Source organism: Lepisosteus platostomus, chromosome 6 (genome assembly GCF_059453375.1).
Source record: "Lepisosteus platostomus isolate fLepPlt1 chromosome 6, fLepPlt1.hap1, whole genome shotgun sequence".
Taxonomy (NCBI): Eukaryota; Metazoa; Chordata; class Actinopteri; order Semionotiformes; family Lepisosteidae; genus Lepisosteus; species Lepisosteus platostomus.
The window spans coordinates 15,686,814-15,704,268 of NC_142616.1; the positions used below are offsets into that span (position 1 = coordinate 15,686,814).

Genomic DNA, 17,455 nt, shown 5'->3' on the forward strand with positions numbered 1-17,455 from the left:
GCTGTGTGTGTGATACAGGCTGTGTGTGTGAGCTGTGTGTGTGATACAGCCTGTGTGCTTGAGCTGTGTGTGTGATACAGGCTGTGTGTGTGAGCTGTGTGTGTGATACAGGCTGTGTGTGTGAGCTGTGTGTGTGTGTGTGTGTGTGTGTGTGTGTGTGTGTGTGTGTGAGATGTGAGATCCAGGCTGCGTGCTTGAGCTGTGTGTGTGTGTGATACAGGCTGCGTGCTTGAGCTGTGTGTGTGTGTGTGATACAGGCTGCGTGCTTGAGCTGTGTGTGTGTGTGTGTGTGTGATACAGGCTGCGTGCTTGAGCTGTGTGTGTGATCCAGGCTGCGTGCTTGACCGTGGGCAGGAGTCTGTACTCCAGAGTGTTTACAGTGGCCCAGCTCCAGCCGTTGCAGCGGCGAGTTCATTCGAATCGATCCGAGCGGACTGGCAGGGCAATCGCGGCCTGAAGCGAAGTCTTTGCTCCTGGGCCTTGGAGGGGTGCGACAGTTGAACTGTTAGACCGTGTTGTAAGAGCGGTTTCAGTGGGGCCTGTAATCTTTCACCAGCCCCTAGATCCCAGAGGTGCTGCGAACCACAAAGAATGACCACACTTCCCCTGCTCGGCTCCTCCTGTGGTGTAACAGTATACAGCATGCTGTTACGTAAGAACGTCAGGAAGGGGTCAGAGGTCAGGAGGATCCAGCCGTTTCTTGAGGGGAGCCTTGGTACTGGCTGAGCATCCTGGCTCTGTGAGAGGCAGGGCCCTGGCACGCACAGATCCCTATCTCACGCTCTGCTCACTGAGTGATTGTGCGCTTGTCAATGTACTGTTTGTGTTGCGAGTTGGCTGCCCTGCTTTTTACCCCGTTACCTCCTTGTGCCATGGAGACCTCATGTTGTATTGAATTGGTTCCACCTGGTATTCCTTCACCACAGGGCGTGTACAGTTAACATCATTTTAGAATTTGGCAAGCCTTTATCAGGACCCTGATGTAATTTTACCCCTCCTGTTTTCAGTTATTTACACCCTCCAGTCTATAATGTTAGAGTACAGTGTGTGGGGTGTGACATTACAGCCCCTGTGGAGTTCAGTGCAGTTCAGCCTGGTGTATGTATGACATCACAGCTCCTGCACATTACACTATGTATGACATCACAGTGGCTGTGCATTCCATTATGTATGACATCTCAGTGTCTGTGCAGATCATTATGTATGACATCACAGCTCCTGCACATTACACTGTGTATGACATCTCAGTGTGATACACAGTCCATTATGTATGACATCACAGCTCCTGCACATTACACTATGTATGACATCACAGTGCCTGCGCTGTCCAGTATGTATGACATCTCAGTGTCTGCGCAGTCCAGTATGTATGACATCACATCTCCTGCACATTACACTGTGTATGACATCACAGTGTCTGTGCAGTGCTGTATGTGTGACATCACAGTTTTTCCTTCTTCCCACAGAGCGAGTGAAGATCCGACTGATCCAGGGTGACATCACTGACTACCCCACAGTAAGAGATGCCCTGCAGGGGGTGCACCTCGTCATCCACTCCGCCAGCCTGGTGGACGTCTGGTACCGTATCCCTGAGGAGACCATCCGCGCGGTCAACGTGCACGGTGAGTCCCGGCCGCGCCGCTCCCTCCCTGCTGGGCACCAGTGCCCGGGCACTGACCCTGCCGACCCCTGTCCACACCTGGAGCGCTAAGCTGCGGGCGCTGATGCAAGAGACGCTGACGAGCTGCATCTTCTGATGCCAGCTCACATGTTTCTGCCCTCCCACCGGCACACAGACAGGCTGGACTGCCAGTCCGTCTCGGGAGCGGGCACGGCGAACGCTGCCACTGACGATCAGAGTACCCAGCATGCCCTTAGGCCACTGAGGCATGAATAAGGTGGTAACATGCAAACTCCACACGGAAGAACCTGCAGTCTGGACTTGAACGCTGGAGAAAGTGTCCTCCTGCACCGCCCAGGACAGGACAGTGTCCCGAAGAAAGAGCTCTCCTGCGCTGCCCGGGACAGGACAGTGTCCCGAAGCAAGAGCTCTCCTGCACTGCCTGGTCTGACTCCTCGTGAGTCTTATTTTCCTACAGCTGAGTCACGGAGGCAGATCCAGATCCAAATGTCCTCGTTCCAAGTCCAGTCCAAGTCCAGATCGCTTTGATGTGTGTTATTAGGAAACACAAAGGCCTGGAAACTCAGATGGAAGCAATTTCTATCCACAGCTCGTTGCTATGGAAAGAGGAAAACAGGATGTTCCCGTGGCTACCCGGAGTGTGGAAAATATTGGTGCTCGAGGCCCATTCCCCCACTTCGGAGAGGTGTGGTTGACAGCCAGTGAAGGAAATGGTTCTTCTGCTTCCCAGGAAAGAGAGTTTCGCTGTGAGGGCCTGCAGCCCCACCTGTGGGCACCCGTTGGTGGAGGAACGGGCACCCCAGAAGTCAGACTAGTAGGCTCCCCCACACCTGCCTGTAACTCCAGACCACGCCAACAGGTGGAGCTGTGAAACTCGACAACAATTCCTTCTTGTTGCAAAAGATGTGGTCATTTGATTCGCTTGGTCTTTTGTCACAGGGTGGCAAGTTGAGCACTGAGCTGTGTGAGTTCAGTCACTCTTTACAATATGTCCTCACAGATTTTCAAAAACAAGTAATTGTTTTTCAGTGCTTTTCAAGCTACATATCATTTATGGCAGTCTAAGGAAGATCAATTTCTATTTTACTTTTTAACACCATAGGTACTTTGATATTAGTATGTGAATGATTAACTTCATGAATAAGACTCATTTTAGTAATTATGTATCTGATTATGATATAAATTGATGCTTTGTTACCAGGTTATAGGGTCTCAATTTGCTGTAGGACAACTAAAGAAAATCTGAAGTAATATGTTTTCTACAAGCCCAATACAGTATAAGCGCAGGAGTAAAATAGTACTCTATATTGCATTATTAAACATTACTTTCAAATTCCCTTGTGAGAAAGACAGAGATGTTCATGTTGACTCATGACTTCCTTCTTCCAGTCAGGGGAAGCATTTATGTGAAAACTGTAACAAATTTAGAATATTGTGTGTATCTTTAGTCATCACAACACTGTAGAAAAAAATATTGCTGCTCTGGAATCTGTCAAGAGAAGAGAAATTAGATCAATTCTGGGGCTGAAGAGAGAATCCTACACTAACAGTCTGAAGGAACCGAGTCTCTTTAGTCTGAAGGGAGTGTCCCACCCTGACAGTCTGAAGGGAGTGTCCCACACTGACAGACTGGAGGACCTGAGTCTCTTGAGTCTGAAGGGAGTGTCCCACACTGACAGGCTGGAGGAACTGAGTCTCTCTAGTCTGTATTAACAGAGAAGATTACAAGGTGACTGACACAGGTATTCAAAATCTTCAAAGCCATTGACAAAGTTAACCCAGAAGATTTCTTCAGAAACTGCAGTGAAGCACAAACCAGGATTACAAGTGGAAACCACAGGGACGTGGATTTCAAACTGAGAAGAGAGGGCACTACTTTACACACAGGTGGGGTGGGAGTGTGGAACAAGCTGCTCAGCCATGTTGAAGTTGATACTCTGACGTCTGGCAAGAAACAGCTGGATGAGACACACAGATCAATTGTCTTCTTACTGCATCACAGGCCAGACCAGCCGAATGACTCTTCTTATCAGTTGAGTGTAATTCTTCAGGTTGATTTGAATTGTTATGTCATTGCAGATGAAACTGAGGAGGGTTACAAGGGAATCGCACTCTGTTGTGATGTGTTCTTAGATTCGCTGTGTTTAGCAGGTCCTCTGGAAGCTCAGAGCAGTGGTGTCAGTTTGCTCAGGGTGTCGAGGTCCTCTGACGCCCCCTCTGGTGTGTGTGTGTGTCTGCAGGGACTGAGAACGTGCTGCGCGCCTGCGAGGAGCTGGGGGTCCAGTATCTTGTCTACACCAGCAGCATGGAGGTGGTGGGGCCCAATGTCAAGGGAGACCACTTCTACAGGCAAGGCTGTCTCACTGACTCATTACTGTCTCTTTAGCTCATTACTGTCTCTCTGCCTCATTCCTGTCTCTCTGCCTCATTCCTGTCTCCCTGTGTCATTCCTTTCTCACTGTATAATTACTCTCTGTGTCATTACTGTTAAGCCGTCACCCTGTTTATCTCCCTGTCTCCCTGTGTGATTCCCTGTTGCCCTGTTTATCTCCCTGTCTTCCTGTCTGATTCCCTGTCGCCCTGTACTTTCAGTTCAGCAAAACTTTCCCCTTCAGTCCCAGATTGTATCTGGTTGCTCTTCTCTGGACTGATGCTAGAGCAGCAACATCTTTTCTGTATCATGGTGACTAAAGCTGTACACAGATTTCAAACTATTCATCCATCCATGCTCTTCGCCCGAGTGAGGGTCACAGGGGAGCCGGAGTCTATCCCAGCAAGCGAGAGACACAAGGCCTGACACGTGCTGGAAGGGACACAGTCCATCACAGGGCAGGCACATACTCACACCAGGGCCAATTTTCCCACAAACCAGTTAGCCTGCCAGCATGTCTTTGAGCTGTGGAGCACCTGGAGGAAACCCACACAAAAACAGGGAGAACATGCAGACTCCACACAGATAGATCAGGTTGTCCAGCCGGGTCTGTGCTGGGAGGAGGAGTGGGGATGTGCCGGCGTGTTTCTGTGTTTATACACTGAGTGAGAGATCCATGGCTGTGTTCCTTCTGTCTCTCGTGGCTTGTTCTTCTGTCCTCATCTTGTTCCCTTTCACTCCCTCTCCTCCTCCTCTCTCACCCTCCTCCTCTTTCTCTCCCTCTCCTCTGTCCCTGTTCTCTCTCACTCCTGTCTCTCTTGTCTCTCCCTCTCCTCTGTCCCTGTTCTCTCTCACTCCTGTCTCTCTTGTCTCTCACTCTCCTCTGTCCCTGTTCTCTCTCACTCCTGTCTCTCTTGTCTCTCCCTCTCCTCTGTCCCTGTTCCCTCTCACTCCTGTCTCTCTTGTCTCTCACTCTCCTCTGTCCCTGTTCCCTCTCACTCCTGTCTCTCACTCTCCCGTGTCTCTTCTCTCTCGTCTCTTCAGTGTCTCTCCTCTGTGTCTTGCTATCTCTCACTCCCGTTTGTCTCTCCTCTGTCTCTCAGCCCTCTCTCCTCTCTCTGTTGTCTGTCTGTCCTCAGCTCTGTTGTCGTGACCAGGGATCACAGCCTTGCCAAGAGAATAACAGTTAGAAGACATTTACAGCAATAGACCATCGCAGGACTGGAGCTGTTCTGATTCTGGCAGGAGTGGGAATTTGGGGAATGCGTTTATTTGAGCAAATAATGTTGATCTAATCCCAGAGTATGTCTCACAGTGCAGCAGAGAGTGCATCTGTCTCTATTTTTTCCTGTTGGCAGTGAGAGCTCAGCCTGTCCTCTCTGGGCAGCCAGGTCTGCCTGTGTCCAGTTTCTATGTCCAATCTGTAGTCACTGAGCCTGTCCTTTCTGGACAGCCAGGTCAGTCTGTCCAGTTTCTATGTCCAGTCTGTGGTCACTGAGCCTGTCCCCTCAAGCCAGGTCTGCCTGTGTCCAGTTTCTATGTCCAGTCTGTGGTCACTGAGCCTGTCCTCTCAAGCCAAGTCTGCCTGTATCTGTATTTCCTCAGACTCGGTTTCTCGTTGCTGCCTCCTATGCTGGTCAGACACCCAGCTAGTGTTACTGTCAGTTTAGGGTCTGTGCTTTGTCTCATGCAAGAGCACCTGTAAGTGTTGCTCCTCAAAGTGCTTAACAGCAGGTGTGAAAACATCTGTTGAGACGAAGGAAATCGGTCATGCGGATGACAGATTACAACGTGAGCCCCTGCTGAAGGAGAGAGACAGGCAGCTGAGATGTGAGAACAGACGTGACAGGCACAAGGTCCAGGAAAGGTCCTGTGTTGTTATTGGATGCCTGTCCCGGTGCAGACAGGAGGGCTGGTGTCTGATTCTCTGACTCCTATCTGGCCTTGTCCCCGCGCCAGCTGAGACGGAGTTTCCCCCTTGGTTGCCGGTAGCTAATTAGCTAATTGATCCCAGGATCTCATCCAACTGTTTCTTGGGAGAAGTCCGGACATGGCTGAGCAGTGTGTTCCACACTCCCGCCACCCTCTGTGTAAAGAAGAGCCTCCTGTCCTGACTGGAGGATCTCACCCAGCAGCGTGGCTGGGCAGCTTGTTCCACACTCCCGCCACCCTCTGTGTAAAGAAGAGCCTCCTGTCCTGACTGAGTGTCTCACCCCGCAGCGTGGCTGGGCAGCTTGTTCCACACTCCCACCCCTCTGTGTGGAAAGTTGGGCCTTTTGAGCTCTGACCGGCTGAGGGTCACTTACTTTTCCCCCCGCCTGCGGTTCCTTTCCTGTAGAAGCACCTGTGTGTCATTCTCTGCATATTTACTTTCAGTTCCAGAAAACAAGGCCCTACGAGGGGTTATTGCTGAGCAGTTGAGAGGTCAGTGGGTTCCAGTCCTGACTCACTGGGGTTTCTGAGACGTGGTTTCAGAGACGCTGGTGGAGGAGGTGGGCTCTGACAATAGGCCTTGTCTTGCCAGCAGCGTCTCAGCTGCAGGCTGTGAAGGCGGATGGCCCGTGTTGTGTGGTTTGTCTGCTTCTATCGGGTGTTAACTCCTTGTGCTCGGTGGCCGAACCCAGGGAAAGGGATCTCATTCCTGGTGCGCGGCTGACTGAGCCGGCTAAGAAACGTCCTGTGCCTGTTTGTAAAGATGAACGCCCTGGCAACAGGTTACGTAGCAAAACATGTTCCAGCTGAAATTGTGTTAGCGGACCTGCTCTTATTACAGTACTGTCAGTCACACTCCAGGTGCACAGCGCTCTGATCTGCTCCAGGTTTTACAGTACTGTCAGTCACACTCCAGGTGCACAGCGCCCTGATCCGGTCCAGGTTTTACAGTACTGTCAGTCACACTCCAGGTGCACAGCGCTCTGATCCGCTCCAGGTTTTACAGTACTGTCAGTCACACTCCAGGTGCACAGCGCTCTGATCTGCTTCAGGTTTTACAGTACTGTCAGTCACACTCCAGGTGCACAGCGCTCTGATCCGGTCCAGGTTTTACAGTACTGTCAGTCACACTCCAGGTGCACAGCGCTCTGATCCGCTCCAGGTTTTACAGTACTGTCAGTCACACTCCAGGTGCACAGCGCTCAACTCCTGACCTGCTGGCCAGGCTGGTTTGACACTGTGGGGGTGGGGTTGTGAAGTTGTGTTTGTGTTTTTGTGTGGGTAGTGTTAATTTCAGAAATGAAGTGAACACATTACACCTTCTGGATTTCCCCAGTTATCACCTCTCTGGAGGATCTGATTCAGCTGTCTCTTGAGAGACGTCAGGCTGTCGGCTTCAACAACGGGACTGGGCAGCTTGTTCCACACTCCCATTGCCCACACCATGTTTGATGTTGGGCTATAAATGTGGACAAACGTGTGGAAACGTGCTCCAGAAGGTGTCCCTTGTCACTGTGTTCCCAGTGGCTCCCCCGTACCAGAGAGGGCTTTGGGAAAACAGCCTGTTGCAGCACCTGAAGGGTAAACTGGAACGGTAACCAAACCCAACCAGTTGACGCTCCATGTAAGGAGCTGATGTGTTTTCTGGTATTTCTGGCTAAGTACAGCACACACCTGCTCAAAACCATCCACACCTGCTGGACCGTTAGCATGTGCCTGCTACCTCCCCGCCCGGGACGCCAACCCATCGCTGGAAGAGAACATGCAGACTCCGCACAGACAGATGTTGTGCGCCAGATCTGAACCTAGGACCCCGGAGCTACGAGGAAGGAGGCTCCAGGCTGCTCCATCGGAATTCCAAAGCTGCTGTTCTGATTTTCCGAGAAAGTGCTCTCCCTTGGGCACAGATACAGCCCACTGGAATAGCGTGCCAGCTGTCAGGAGGAGGACCAAGGGAAACATTTTAAACTTATGACTTAAAGGCTGGAAATGGTCCAGACCTCAGTGCTAACAGGCACAGTAGAATTTGAAGTATTTTGTCAGGTCGGGATGGGCTCCGCTTGAGGCTGCATCAGTTTCACACAGACTTGTGTTCTAAGCTCCACCGATATTGTGCAGCGTATAGTAGGCTCTGTATGGAGCCTGGTCTTCATCAAAGTGAGGAGGATCTATCCCACTGTGAGGAGCCTGGTCTTCATCAAAGTGAGGAGGATCTATCCCACTGTGAGGACCCTGGTCTTCATCAAAGTGAGGAGGATCTATCCCACTGTGAGGAGCCTGGTCTTCATCAAAGTGAGAAGGATCTATCCCACTGTGAGGAGCAGAGTCTTCCTCAGAGTGAGGAGGATCTATCCCACTGTGAGGAGCCTGGTCTTCATCAAAGTGAGAAGGATCTATCCCACTGTGAGGAGCAGAGTCTTCCTCAGATTGAGAAGGATCTATACCACTGAGAGGAACAGAGTCTTCCTCAGAGTGAGGAGTATCTATCCCACTGTGAGGAGCAGGGTCTTCCTCAGAGTGAGGAGGATCTATCCCACTGTGAGGAGCAGAGTCTTCCTCAGAGTGAGAGGGATCTATCCCACTGTGAGGAGCAGAGTCTTCCTCAGAGTGAGGAGGATCTATCCCACTGTGAGGAGCAGGGTCTTCCTCAGAGTGAGGAGTATCTATCCCACTGTGAGGAGCAGGGTCTTCCTCAGAGTGAGAAGGATCTATCCCACTGTGAGGAGCAGGGTCTTCCTCAGAGTGAGGAGGATCTATCCCACTGTGAGGAGCAGAGTCTTCCTCAGAGTGAGAAGGATCTATCCCACTGTGAGAAGTAGGGTCTACATCAGAGTGGGTTAGGCGGGACACAGTGCACATGCTTTTGGAAAACAGTCATCCCGTGAAATCCAGAGAGTAGAGATTGCTGAGGTTCTGGGAACATCTGGCAAAATTCTGGGGATTTTTGCCTGGTGCATTGTGTGCTTCATGCCTGAGAGCAGGACTGCTGTGCTGGTTTGGTACAGTACAGTAGTGTAGTACAGTGTTATTACAGTACAGGGCTGAGGGGAGACTGTGTGTTACAGTAGTGTAGTACAGTGTTATTACAGTACAGGGCTGAGGGGAGACTGTGTGTTACAGTAGTGTAGTACAGTGTTATTACAGTACCGGGCTGAGGGGAGACTGTGTGTTACAGCAGTGTAGTACAGTGTTATTACAGTACAGGGCTGAGGGGAGACTGTGTGTTACAGTAGTGTAGTACAGTGTTATTACAGTACCGGGCTGAGGGGAGACTGTGTGTTACAGTAGTGTAGTACAGTGTTATTACAGTACAGGGCTGAGGGGAGACTGTGTGTTACAGCAGTGTAGTACAGTGTTATTATTGTACTGGGTCCTTGCATGACTGTTTGTTGAGATTTTCAGAGTTAATTCCAGATTCACTCCCCTCTCCTCTGCCTCCCACACCCTCCCTCTGTCTGCAGTCGAAAACAAAAACAATACTTTCCAGAGGCAACTATTCAGGAAACCACACAAAAGATATAATTCAGTAGGAAACCCGCATAACAAAACAAGAGACACACACACAGAGAGAGAAAGAGAGGGAGGGGGGAGATCACAGAGAGGCCCTCAGTAATGAGCACAACACACAGCAGGAGAGTGGAATTAGTGGATCAGGGGAAAATGTTGTTTTTCTCTCAGTCTCCTGGCCACGTGTCTCACACATTAATACTGGTGTCCCAGGACAGACCAACCCAGCAGCTGATGCGATACAGCTGGATTCCCTCCCTTCTTGAATTCCCATTCATCCACCTCTCCCCCTGCCTGTCTCGCAATTTCAGTTAAATTCAATTCAATTCAAGGTGCTTTATTAGCACAACCGATGGGTACAATCAGTGTTGCCAAAGCAAATACAAATAATGAAATTCACATGAAACAAAACAAAAAATAAAAGTAAAATAAAATCTACAGACATTTACAACAGAGACATATCCTAAAATATTTACATATACTGTAAATATTACATATACTGTAGATATTTACATATACTGTAAATATTTTCGTATACTCTCTATCTCTCTGCCTTGTCTGGCCTGTCTCTCCCTGTCTCCCTGTTCCCCTCTCCCTGCCCCTCTCCTTCTCTCCGGCTCCCCCTCTCTGTTTATGAACACTCCTCTCCTGAGGTCTGGCCCCTCCAGGCCCCTCCCTCGCTCTCTGCACTTTAGGAATGCAGATCCGGACAGTCAGGCTGCCAGACTCGGATTTTGGCAGCGGAGATGATTCACATTTTTCAAGAGAGAGAAAAATAGTCACAGCAGTTGCTTAGGTCAGGGAGAAATCTGTGTCCTGGGCTGTTTTTTGTTCTGATTGTTCGGGATCTGGCTGGAAGTAAAACTGCACTGCAGTGTCCAAACAAGATTTGTCACATGTGCTGGGGTCAAAGGTCAAGCCGGGCTGTTCAATCCTGCTCTGCGGGCTCTGGTATCGCCTCCTTTCCTGAAAGGCCAGGCGAGAGTACAGCCAGGCTTAGGCCTGTGTGGTGTCCACCACAGGCACGCAGCGAGGAAGTGAGCCCTGTCTCCTAGTCCCGATCGATTCTCTCCTACAGCCAGTCAGATCTCTCCTGTACCGCTCAGATCTCTCCTGATCCCAGTCGGATCTCTCCTGTACCGCTCAGATCTCTCCTGTACCGCTCAGATCTCTCCTGATCCCAGTCGGATCTCTCCTGTACCGCTCAGATCTCTCCTGTACCGCTCAGATCTCTCCTGATCCCAGTCGGATCTCTCCTGTACCGCTCAGATCTCTCCTGATCCCAGTCGGATCTCTCCTGTACCGCTCAGATCTCTCCTGTACCGCTCAGATCTCTCCTGATCCCAGTCGGATCTCTCCTGTACCGCTCAGATCTCTCCTGATCCCAGTCGGATCTCTCCTGATCCCAGTCGGATCTCTCCTGTACCGCTCAGATCTCTCCTGATCCCAGTCGGATCTCTCCTGTACCGCTCAGATCTCTCCTGTACCGCTCAGATCTCTCCTGATCCCAGTCGGATCTCTCCTGTACCGCTCAGATCTCTCCTGATCCCAGTCGGATCTCTCCAGGTGTCACCGGCACACCTGGGCTCTTTCCTCCCTGTCGCTCGCTCCTCCTGGAGCTGGACTGGCTGTGTGGAGGAAGAGCTGGACTGACTCTCCTCTCTCTCCGCTGGCGCCCGCAGGGGGGACGAGGACACGGAGTACAATGTCTTCCACGACATGGCCTACCCCAAGAGCAAGGCGGAGGCCGAGAGGCTGGTCCTGAACGCCAACGGCAAGCAGGTAAGACTGCAGCCCCCCGGTCCTGTGGGCACAGAGCCCTCACTGCTGCAGACAGGCACTGAGGGACTGTACCTCCTGCCCCAGTCTGTCCTGTGGGCACAGAGCCCTCACTGCTGCAGACTGGCACTGAGGGACTGTACCTCCTGCCCCAGTCTGTCCTGTGGGCACAGAGCCCTCACTGCTGCAGACTGGCACTGAGGGACTGTACCTCCTGCCCCAGTCTGTCCTGTGGGCACAGAGCCCTCACTGCTGCAGACTGGCACTGAGGGACTGTACCTCCTGCCCCAGTCTGTCCTGTGGGCACAGAGCCCTCACTGCTGCAGACTGGCACTGAGGGACTGTACCTCCTGCCCCAGTCTGTACTGTGGGCACAGAGCCCTCACTGCTGCAGACTGGCACTGATGGACTGTACCTCCTGCCCCAGTCTGTCCTGTGGGCACAGAGCCCTCACTGCTGCAGACTGGGACTGAGGGGCTGTACCTCCTGGCCCAGTCTGTCCTGTGGGCACAGAGCCCTCACTGCTGCAGACTGGGACTGAGGGGCTGTACCTCCTGCCCCAGTCTGTCCTGTGGGCACAGTGCCCTCACTGCTGCAGACTGGCACTGAGGGACTGTACCTCCTGCCCCAGTCTGTACTGTAACCACAGTACCCAATGTGTGATGTTGTTTCAGATCAGCGGGGGGAAGGTCCTGTACACTTGTGCCCTGCGCCCCACTGGTATCTACGGGGAGAACCACCAGCTGATGAAGGATTTCTACAACAGGGGCATGAAGACTGGGGGCTGGATACTGAGGGGCATCCCCGAGCACATTGAACATGGCCGTGTCTATGCAGGTACACACTCTGATCCTCACTCCCACACCAGCTCATTCCTGTAACACCCGGGCAGCCTGCAGTCATCATGGGAAACAGCAGAATTCCCATGAGTGCATATGTTCCTGCCGAACCCATGAGGACCAGCTCCGGCCGCCTCCACTCAAGCCTCCAATTAAGCACTGACTCCAGTTAAGCATTTAATTCTCAAATCTGTGCTGCATCAGTGCTCTGACATTGAGCTTCCTGAGGTAGTACAGTCTCCTGCCTGCTTTGCACAACGCAGGATATCAGAAATGCCGTCTAATTTCTGCTTTTTGATCATCATCTGCAACACTGGTCCAGCAAAGTGCCTTCGCTGTGAGCTTGTTTTTTCACCATGCTTCCCTGGCAGCCCCATTTCACCAGGCTCTGCCAGTCAGCCTCAGCATGTCAGACTCTCCTAGTCACTGTCTCCTCCCCACACACCTGAACATCACCTCTGCCTTACAGTCTCGTCACCCTACACCAGAACATCACTTCCGTTTCACTGTGGTTCTTCTCACCCCACACCTGAACATCACCTCCATCTCATTGTCTCCTCACCCTACACCTGAAAATCACCTCCGTCTCACTGTCTCCTCACCCCGCACCTGAACATCACCTCTGTCTCACAGTTTGTGTATCTCTGTGTCTCTCTGTCTGTCTCCTCATCACACACCTGAACATCACCTCCATCGCTCTGTCTCCTCACTCCAAATCTGAACATCACCTCTGTCTTACAGTTTGTGTATCTCTGTGTCTCTCTGTCTGTCTCCTCATCACACACCTGAACATCACCTCCTTCGCTCTGTCTCCTCACTCCAAATCACTGTCTCCTCACCCCACAGCTGAACATCACCTCTGTCTCACTGTCTCCTCACCCCACACCTGAACATCACCTCCGTCTCACTGTCTCTTTACTCCACACCTGAACATCACCTCCGTCTCACTGTGGTTCCCCTCACCCCACACCTGCGTATCACTTCTGTCTCACCACCCCACACCTGAACATCACCTCCGTCTCACAGTTTGTCTCCTGTATCTCTCTGCCTCAGGAAATGTAGCCTGGATGCACCTGCTGGCCTGCAGGTCCCTGCAGGAGCGCCCCCTACTGCTGGGAGGGCAGGTGTACTTCTGCTATGACGAGTCTCCCTACAAGAGCTACGAGGACTTCAACATGCAGTTCCTGTCGGGCTTCGGCTTCCGCGAGGTGCGCATCCCCATGTGGCTGCTGTGGGCCGCGGCCATGACCAACGACGTGCTGCACACGCTGCTCAGGCCGCTGTGCAGCTACTCTCCCCTGCTGAACCGCTACACGCTGGCCGTGGCCAGCACCACCTTCACCGTGAGCACCGACAAGGCCCGCCGCCACTTCGGCTACCAGCCCCTGTACTCCTGGGAAGAGAGCCGGTGCCGCACGCTGGCCTGGGTGCAGACCTTCCGGGAGTGAGCGTGGGGGCGCCGATCCGAGCGGATCAGTGGCGCCGCAGGGACGGGGAGGGGGGAGAGACAACAGAGAGTCCAGAAGACGAGAGGCATCTCGAACCTGCAACCTCTCCCTCTGTCTCACTCTCACACCCTCCCTGTTCCAGTCCCTCACACAGTCTCTCTGACGCTTCTACTCTCTCTTTCTCTCTCACTCTCACACTCACACTCTCTCCCAGTCTCTCAGACTCACTCTCACCCTCACTCTATCTCTCTCACTCTCACACTCACACTCTCTCACTCTCTCCCAGTCTCTCAGACTCACTCTCACCCTCACTCTATCTCTCTCACTCTCACACTCACACTCTCTCCCAGTCTCTCAGACTCACTCTCACCCTCACTCTATCTCTCTCACTCTCACACTCACACTCTCTCACTCTCTCCCAGTCTCTCAGACTCACTCTCACCCTCACTCCATCTCTCTCACTCTCCCACTCTCTCACTCTATCCCAGTCTCTCTCACTCCCTCTTTCCTTCACACCTTTCACTCTCTCTCATCCTCACTCCCTATCACTGTGTCTCTCACTCCTGCTCTCTCTCACTCTCTCTCACTCTTTCTTGCTCTCACTCCCTGTCACTGTCTCTCTCACTCTGCCCTCGCTGTGTGCCTTCAGTCAGAGCTGACCTGCTTGTCTCAGGTTCCTCAGACGAGACTCTCTCCTTCATTCCAGTCTCTCTGCCGTTAACCTTGACACCTGACCTCACACTGCAGGGCCAGCAGTACAGCTCAGGTCTGTCGTACCCTGGTCACGTGCTGAACTGTGCTCTGAGTGCTGCTGTTGAAATTGTACAGCAGCTCCTGCAGATCAGTGGACTCAGTCTTGGTCCTGCAGGAGCCCAGTCTGCTGGCTCTCCCTCCAGCTGAGCCCCAAATCTCCACTGCTGATTGAAGGTTTAATTCGTCCTCTTGCTCATTCAGTGTTTTGACTTATTTCTTCAGTCCTGTGTCAGTCCGGAGTGACACTATCTTGGACATGCCCCCAAGTGGGAGTGACACGGTTAGACACGCCCCAACAGGGGAGTGACACTATCCTGGACATGCCCCCAAGTGGGAGTGACACTGTTTAAGACACCCCCCCGGTGGGACTGTCTGTGTATCAGACACTCAGACACGCTAGTGACCATGCTAGTAGACGCGCCAGTGGGAGTGACCCTTTATCGGACACGCCCAGAGTGGGAGTGGCTCTGTATCGGATCCGCCCACTTTGGGCAAGTTGCTCCATGTTACATTTCGGGTTCAGAACTGGAACAGGGTTGATACAGTTACAAATCCCACCTGAACTTTTAAAAGCTGAAAGCAAATTGATAATCGTCCCCCCCCCTCCCAACGGGGAACTGAAATGAGTTAGTGTGTGAGGAAGAGCTCAGGCTGGAGTGAAAACCAGGAGACGCAGATCCTCCTGGAGCAGGACTGGGAGCCAGAGCTCTACAGCGACGCTGAGCCACACAAACCCGACTGTCTGGGTCGTCCTGGGCTCTCTGCCTGCGTCTCCCCGATGGGCCACAGGACCTCGGGCCCTGCAGAGTGTGTGCCTGCTCCGTTCCGTGCTTGGTGTTGTGCCCCTGTGAATCTCCGGACTCGGCGGTAGACGCGGGGTCTGCCCTTCACGCGCTGAGCCAGCAGGAGGAGAGCGCCGGAGCGCCAGGTTTACCGCAGTCGCCGCACTGCCGGCGTTGTTTCAGACTTCCCGTTCTCCGCGGACCCGCCCCGCTCTGGTGGAGCAAACCCAGAGCCTTCGCCTGCTTTCGTTTGCCAAGAGCACTTTGCCCAACCTTTCCAAAAGGTGGACGATTTCCCGCCGCCCTCGTTAGCAATAATCCCCCCGGCTCGCAGAGACCAGGGTAGCCACTGCCTCCTTCGGCAAGAGCGTCTGCACAGTGGGGGTACGAGCTGGTGCCCCCCACCAGGTCCTGCAGGAAGATTCCGCCCTTCTGACAGCTGAGCGAATCTCCGTACAGTTCTCAGGGCTGCCCGGGGTTCGAGCCGCTGACCCCCTGCCTGTACCTTCTCGCGGCTGTCTGAATTGACACATCGGCCTGGTCTGCTGTTGCCTTTCGGTGGCGCACGCCCAGACGCGCATGGCCTTCTGCCACATCACTCGCGGCAGCCGAGTCCTTTGCCAATGCATTAGGGGAAAGGCCTGGTTTGCTACTACTTTAGCGGCTCAAGCCGCTCCTTCTCTCCCCAGAGCAGCAACATGGGTGCAGAAATAGGCACTGCAGGACTGGTGGGAAGAAGGCTTATAATGAATAGATTAGGTGGAAAAAAAGGTTGTCAGACAGACCAGAACAAGGAACCTTGTAGCAACTTATGTTTTGGATTTGAAGCGAATAACCTTTTACCTTCATGAAAACACCATGTCTTTTGTTTTATTTGCATATTTGTAAGGATATGTTGTGTGATCTTTAATCTTGAATTATCTTTGAAAAGTAATGATGTATCCTTCAGCATATAAACAGGGTGCTTTTGTAATGAATTGTAATATAAACCTAGTTATGACTTTATGTTAGAAATCTGGATTCGGGGTGAGGATATAAGTTCTTGTATTCATATTGTGCCTTTAACCAGCAAGTATCCTGAAGGTCTTTACACACAGGAGGAGACTCACTGAATGCAGCCACCCAACACACAGATCAGGGGCAGCAGAGAGAAACTGCTGCACCAGGAGGATTAAGAGGGACTGTCCAGCCCAGAGTAGAGTTTAGTCAAGACACTGGGGTCAACACCCCTACTTTTACAGACAGTGCTCCTGGATCTGGACTGACCAGCAGTCAGGACAGTACCTCCTACAACATAGTGTCTCAAGTCACCTTAATGGACTGCCCCCTACTGGGCCGCCGACACAATTACAGCACCTGTCTGATCTCCTACAGAGTCCTGACAGTACTGACCCTGTCCAGTTCTGCTGAGCTCCTGAGATCTGGTCTAATCAGGCTGCTGGATGGTAACACTGCTGTCTGTGCGAATAGGAAAGTTATTTCTTTGTTGTTTTACCCTCAATTAAAGTTGTTTTCGAAACAAACTTATTTCTCTAACCCTGTGAGCAGGCCATTTTGCTCACCGTGTGTAGAAAAGCAGTCCTCTTCTCTAGATTTCCATTTGAAGGTGTTTGTTGATGATCGATTCTGTTGAAACCGAGTTTCTGATGTTGGGAAGGCAAGGGCATACTAATCCATTGAGAAACCTCGTTACTTCTGCCTTCTTGCCAGCCGGATCTATTTTCCCCGCAGGAAAGTCAGTGAGAGAAAATAGTTCCTGACTTCCCTCCCTCCTCCTGCCTGACCTTAATTTTAAACTTGTGTTTCCTTAATCAGTGTTAAAGAAAGTAATATATTTAATTTTAAAGTAGACATGCATAGCATAGCATAACAATGTACAAAACTAAAAACAATGTGTAAAAACTGCATAGCAATTCTGTATCGAAATGTATTTAAATTAGTATTTATTGTCATTTTTTAAATAAATCAATAAAACTATCTTTAACAACTCCCAGACCCCTGCTGCTGTCCCTGTCCTTCTTGTTGGCCCTTTGGGGTGTCATTACTAATGTGCTGGTGGACTGGGGAGGTGCACCCCCTCTTTTGGGCTGTGCATTCCAGGTTTGTACCCCACTTCAGTTTCCAAGGCTTTGGACAAGCGTGGTCAGTTGTCCAGAGTGGGAGGACTGGACGGTCAGTGCCCCTCACAGCTCGGAGCTGAGGTGCGCAGGGAACAGTGTCAGGGACCTCAGAGCTCAGGGGTTACGGGTTCAAGCCCCAGGCGGGAGGCTGCTGTGCTGTTTCAGCTCAGATTGCTCTGCTCTTTGCTCTGCTGTGGCAATGAGTCTCCAGTTTTGATCCAGGAGACATTGCCCTTGTTTGGATAAAAAAAGGCTCTATATATTTGAAAGCGTGAGCCAACC

The 17,455-nt window shown here is 51.8% G+C and overlaps 1 protein-coding gene across 2 annotated transcripts in view; it reads left to right on the forward strand.

Annotated features, from left to right (window-relative positions):
• Positions 1-17,048, forward strand: part of hsd3b7 (hydroxy-delta-5-steroid dehydrogenase, 3 beta- and steroid delta-isomerase) — a 36,953-nt gene extending 19,905 nt beyond the window's left edge. For both annotated transcript variants that reach the window (XM_088634374.1, XM_088634375.1), the window contains exons 3-7: positions 1,467-1,622; positions 3,883-3,991; positions 11,135-11,234; positions 11,906-12,068; positions 13,124-17,048. In XM_088634374.1, the coding sequence (XP_088490500.1) occupies positions 1,467-1,622; positions 3,883-3,991; positions 11,135-11,234; positions 11,906-12,068; positions 13,124-13,518 (923 nt within the window). In that variant the 3' untranslated portion in view covers positions 13,519-17,048. The remainder of the gene's footprint in view (positions 1-1,466; positions 1,623-3,882; positions 3,992-11,134; positions 11,235-11,905; positions 12,069-13,123) is intronic.
• Positions 17,049-17,455: the final 407 nt, after the last annotated feature.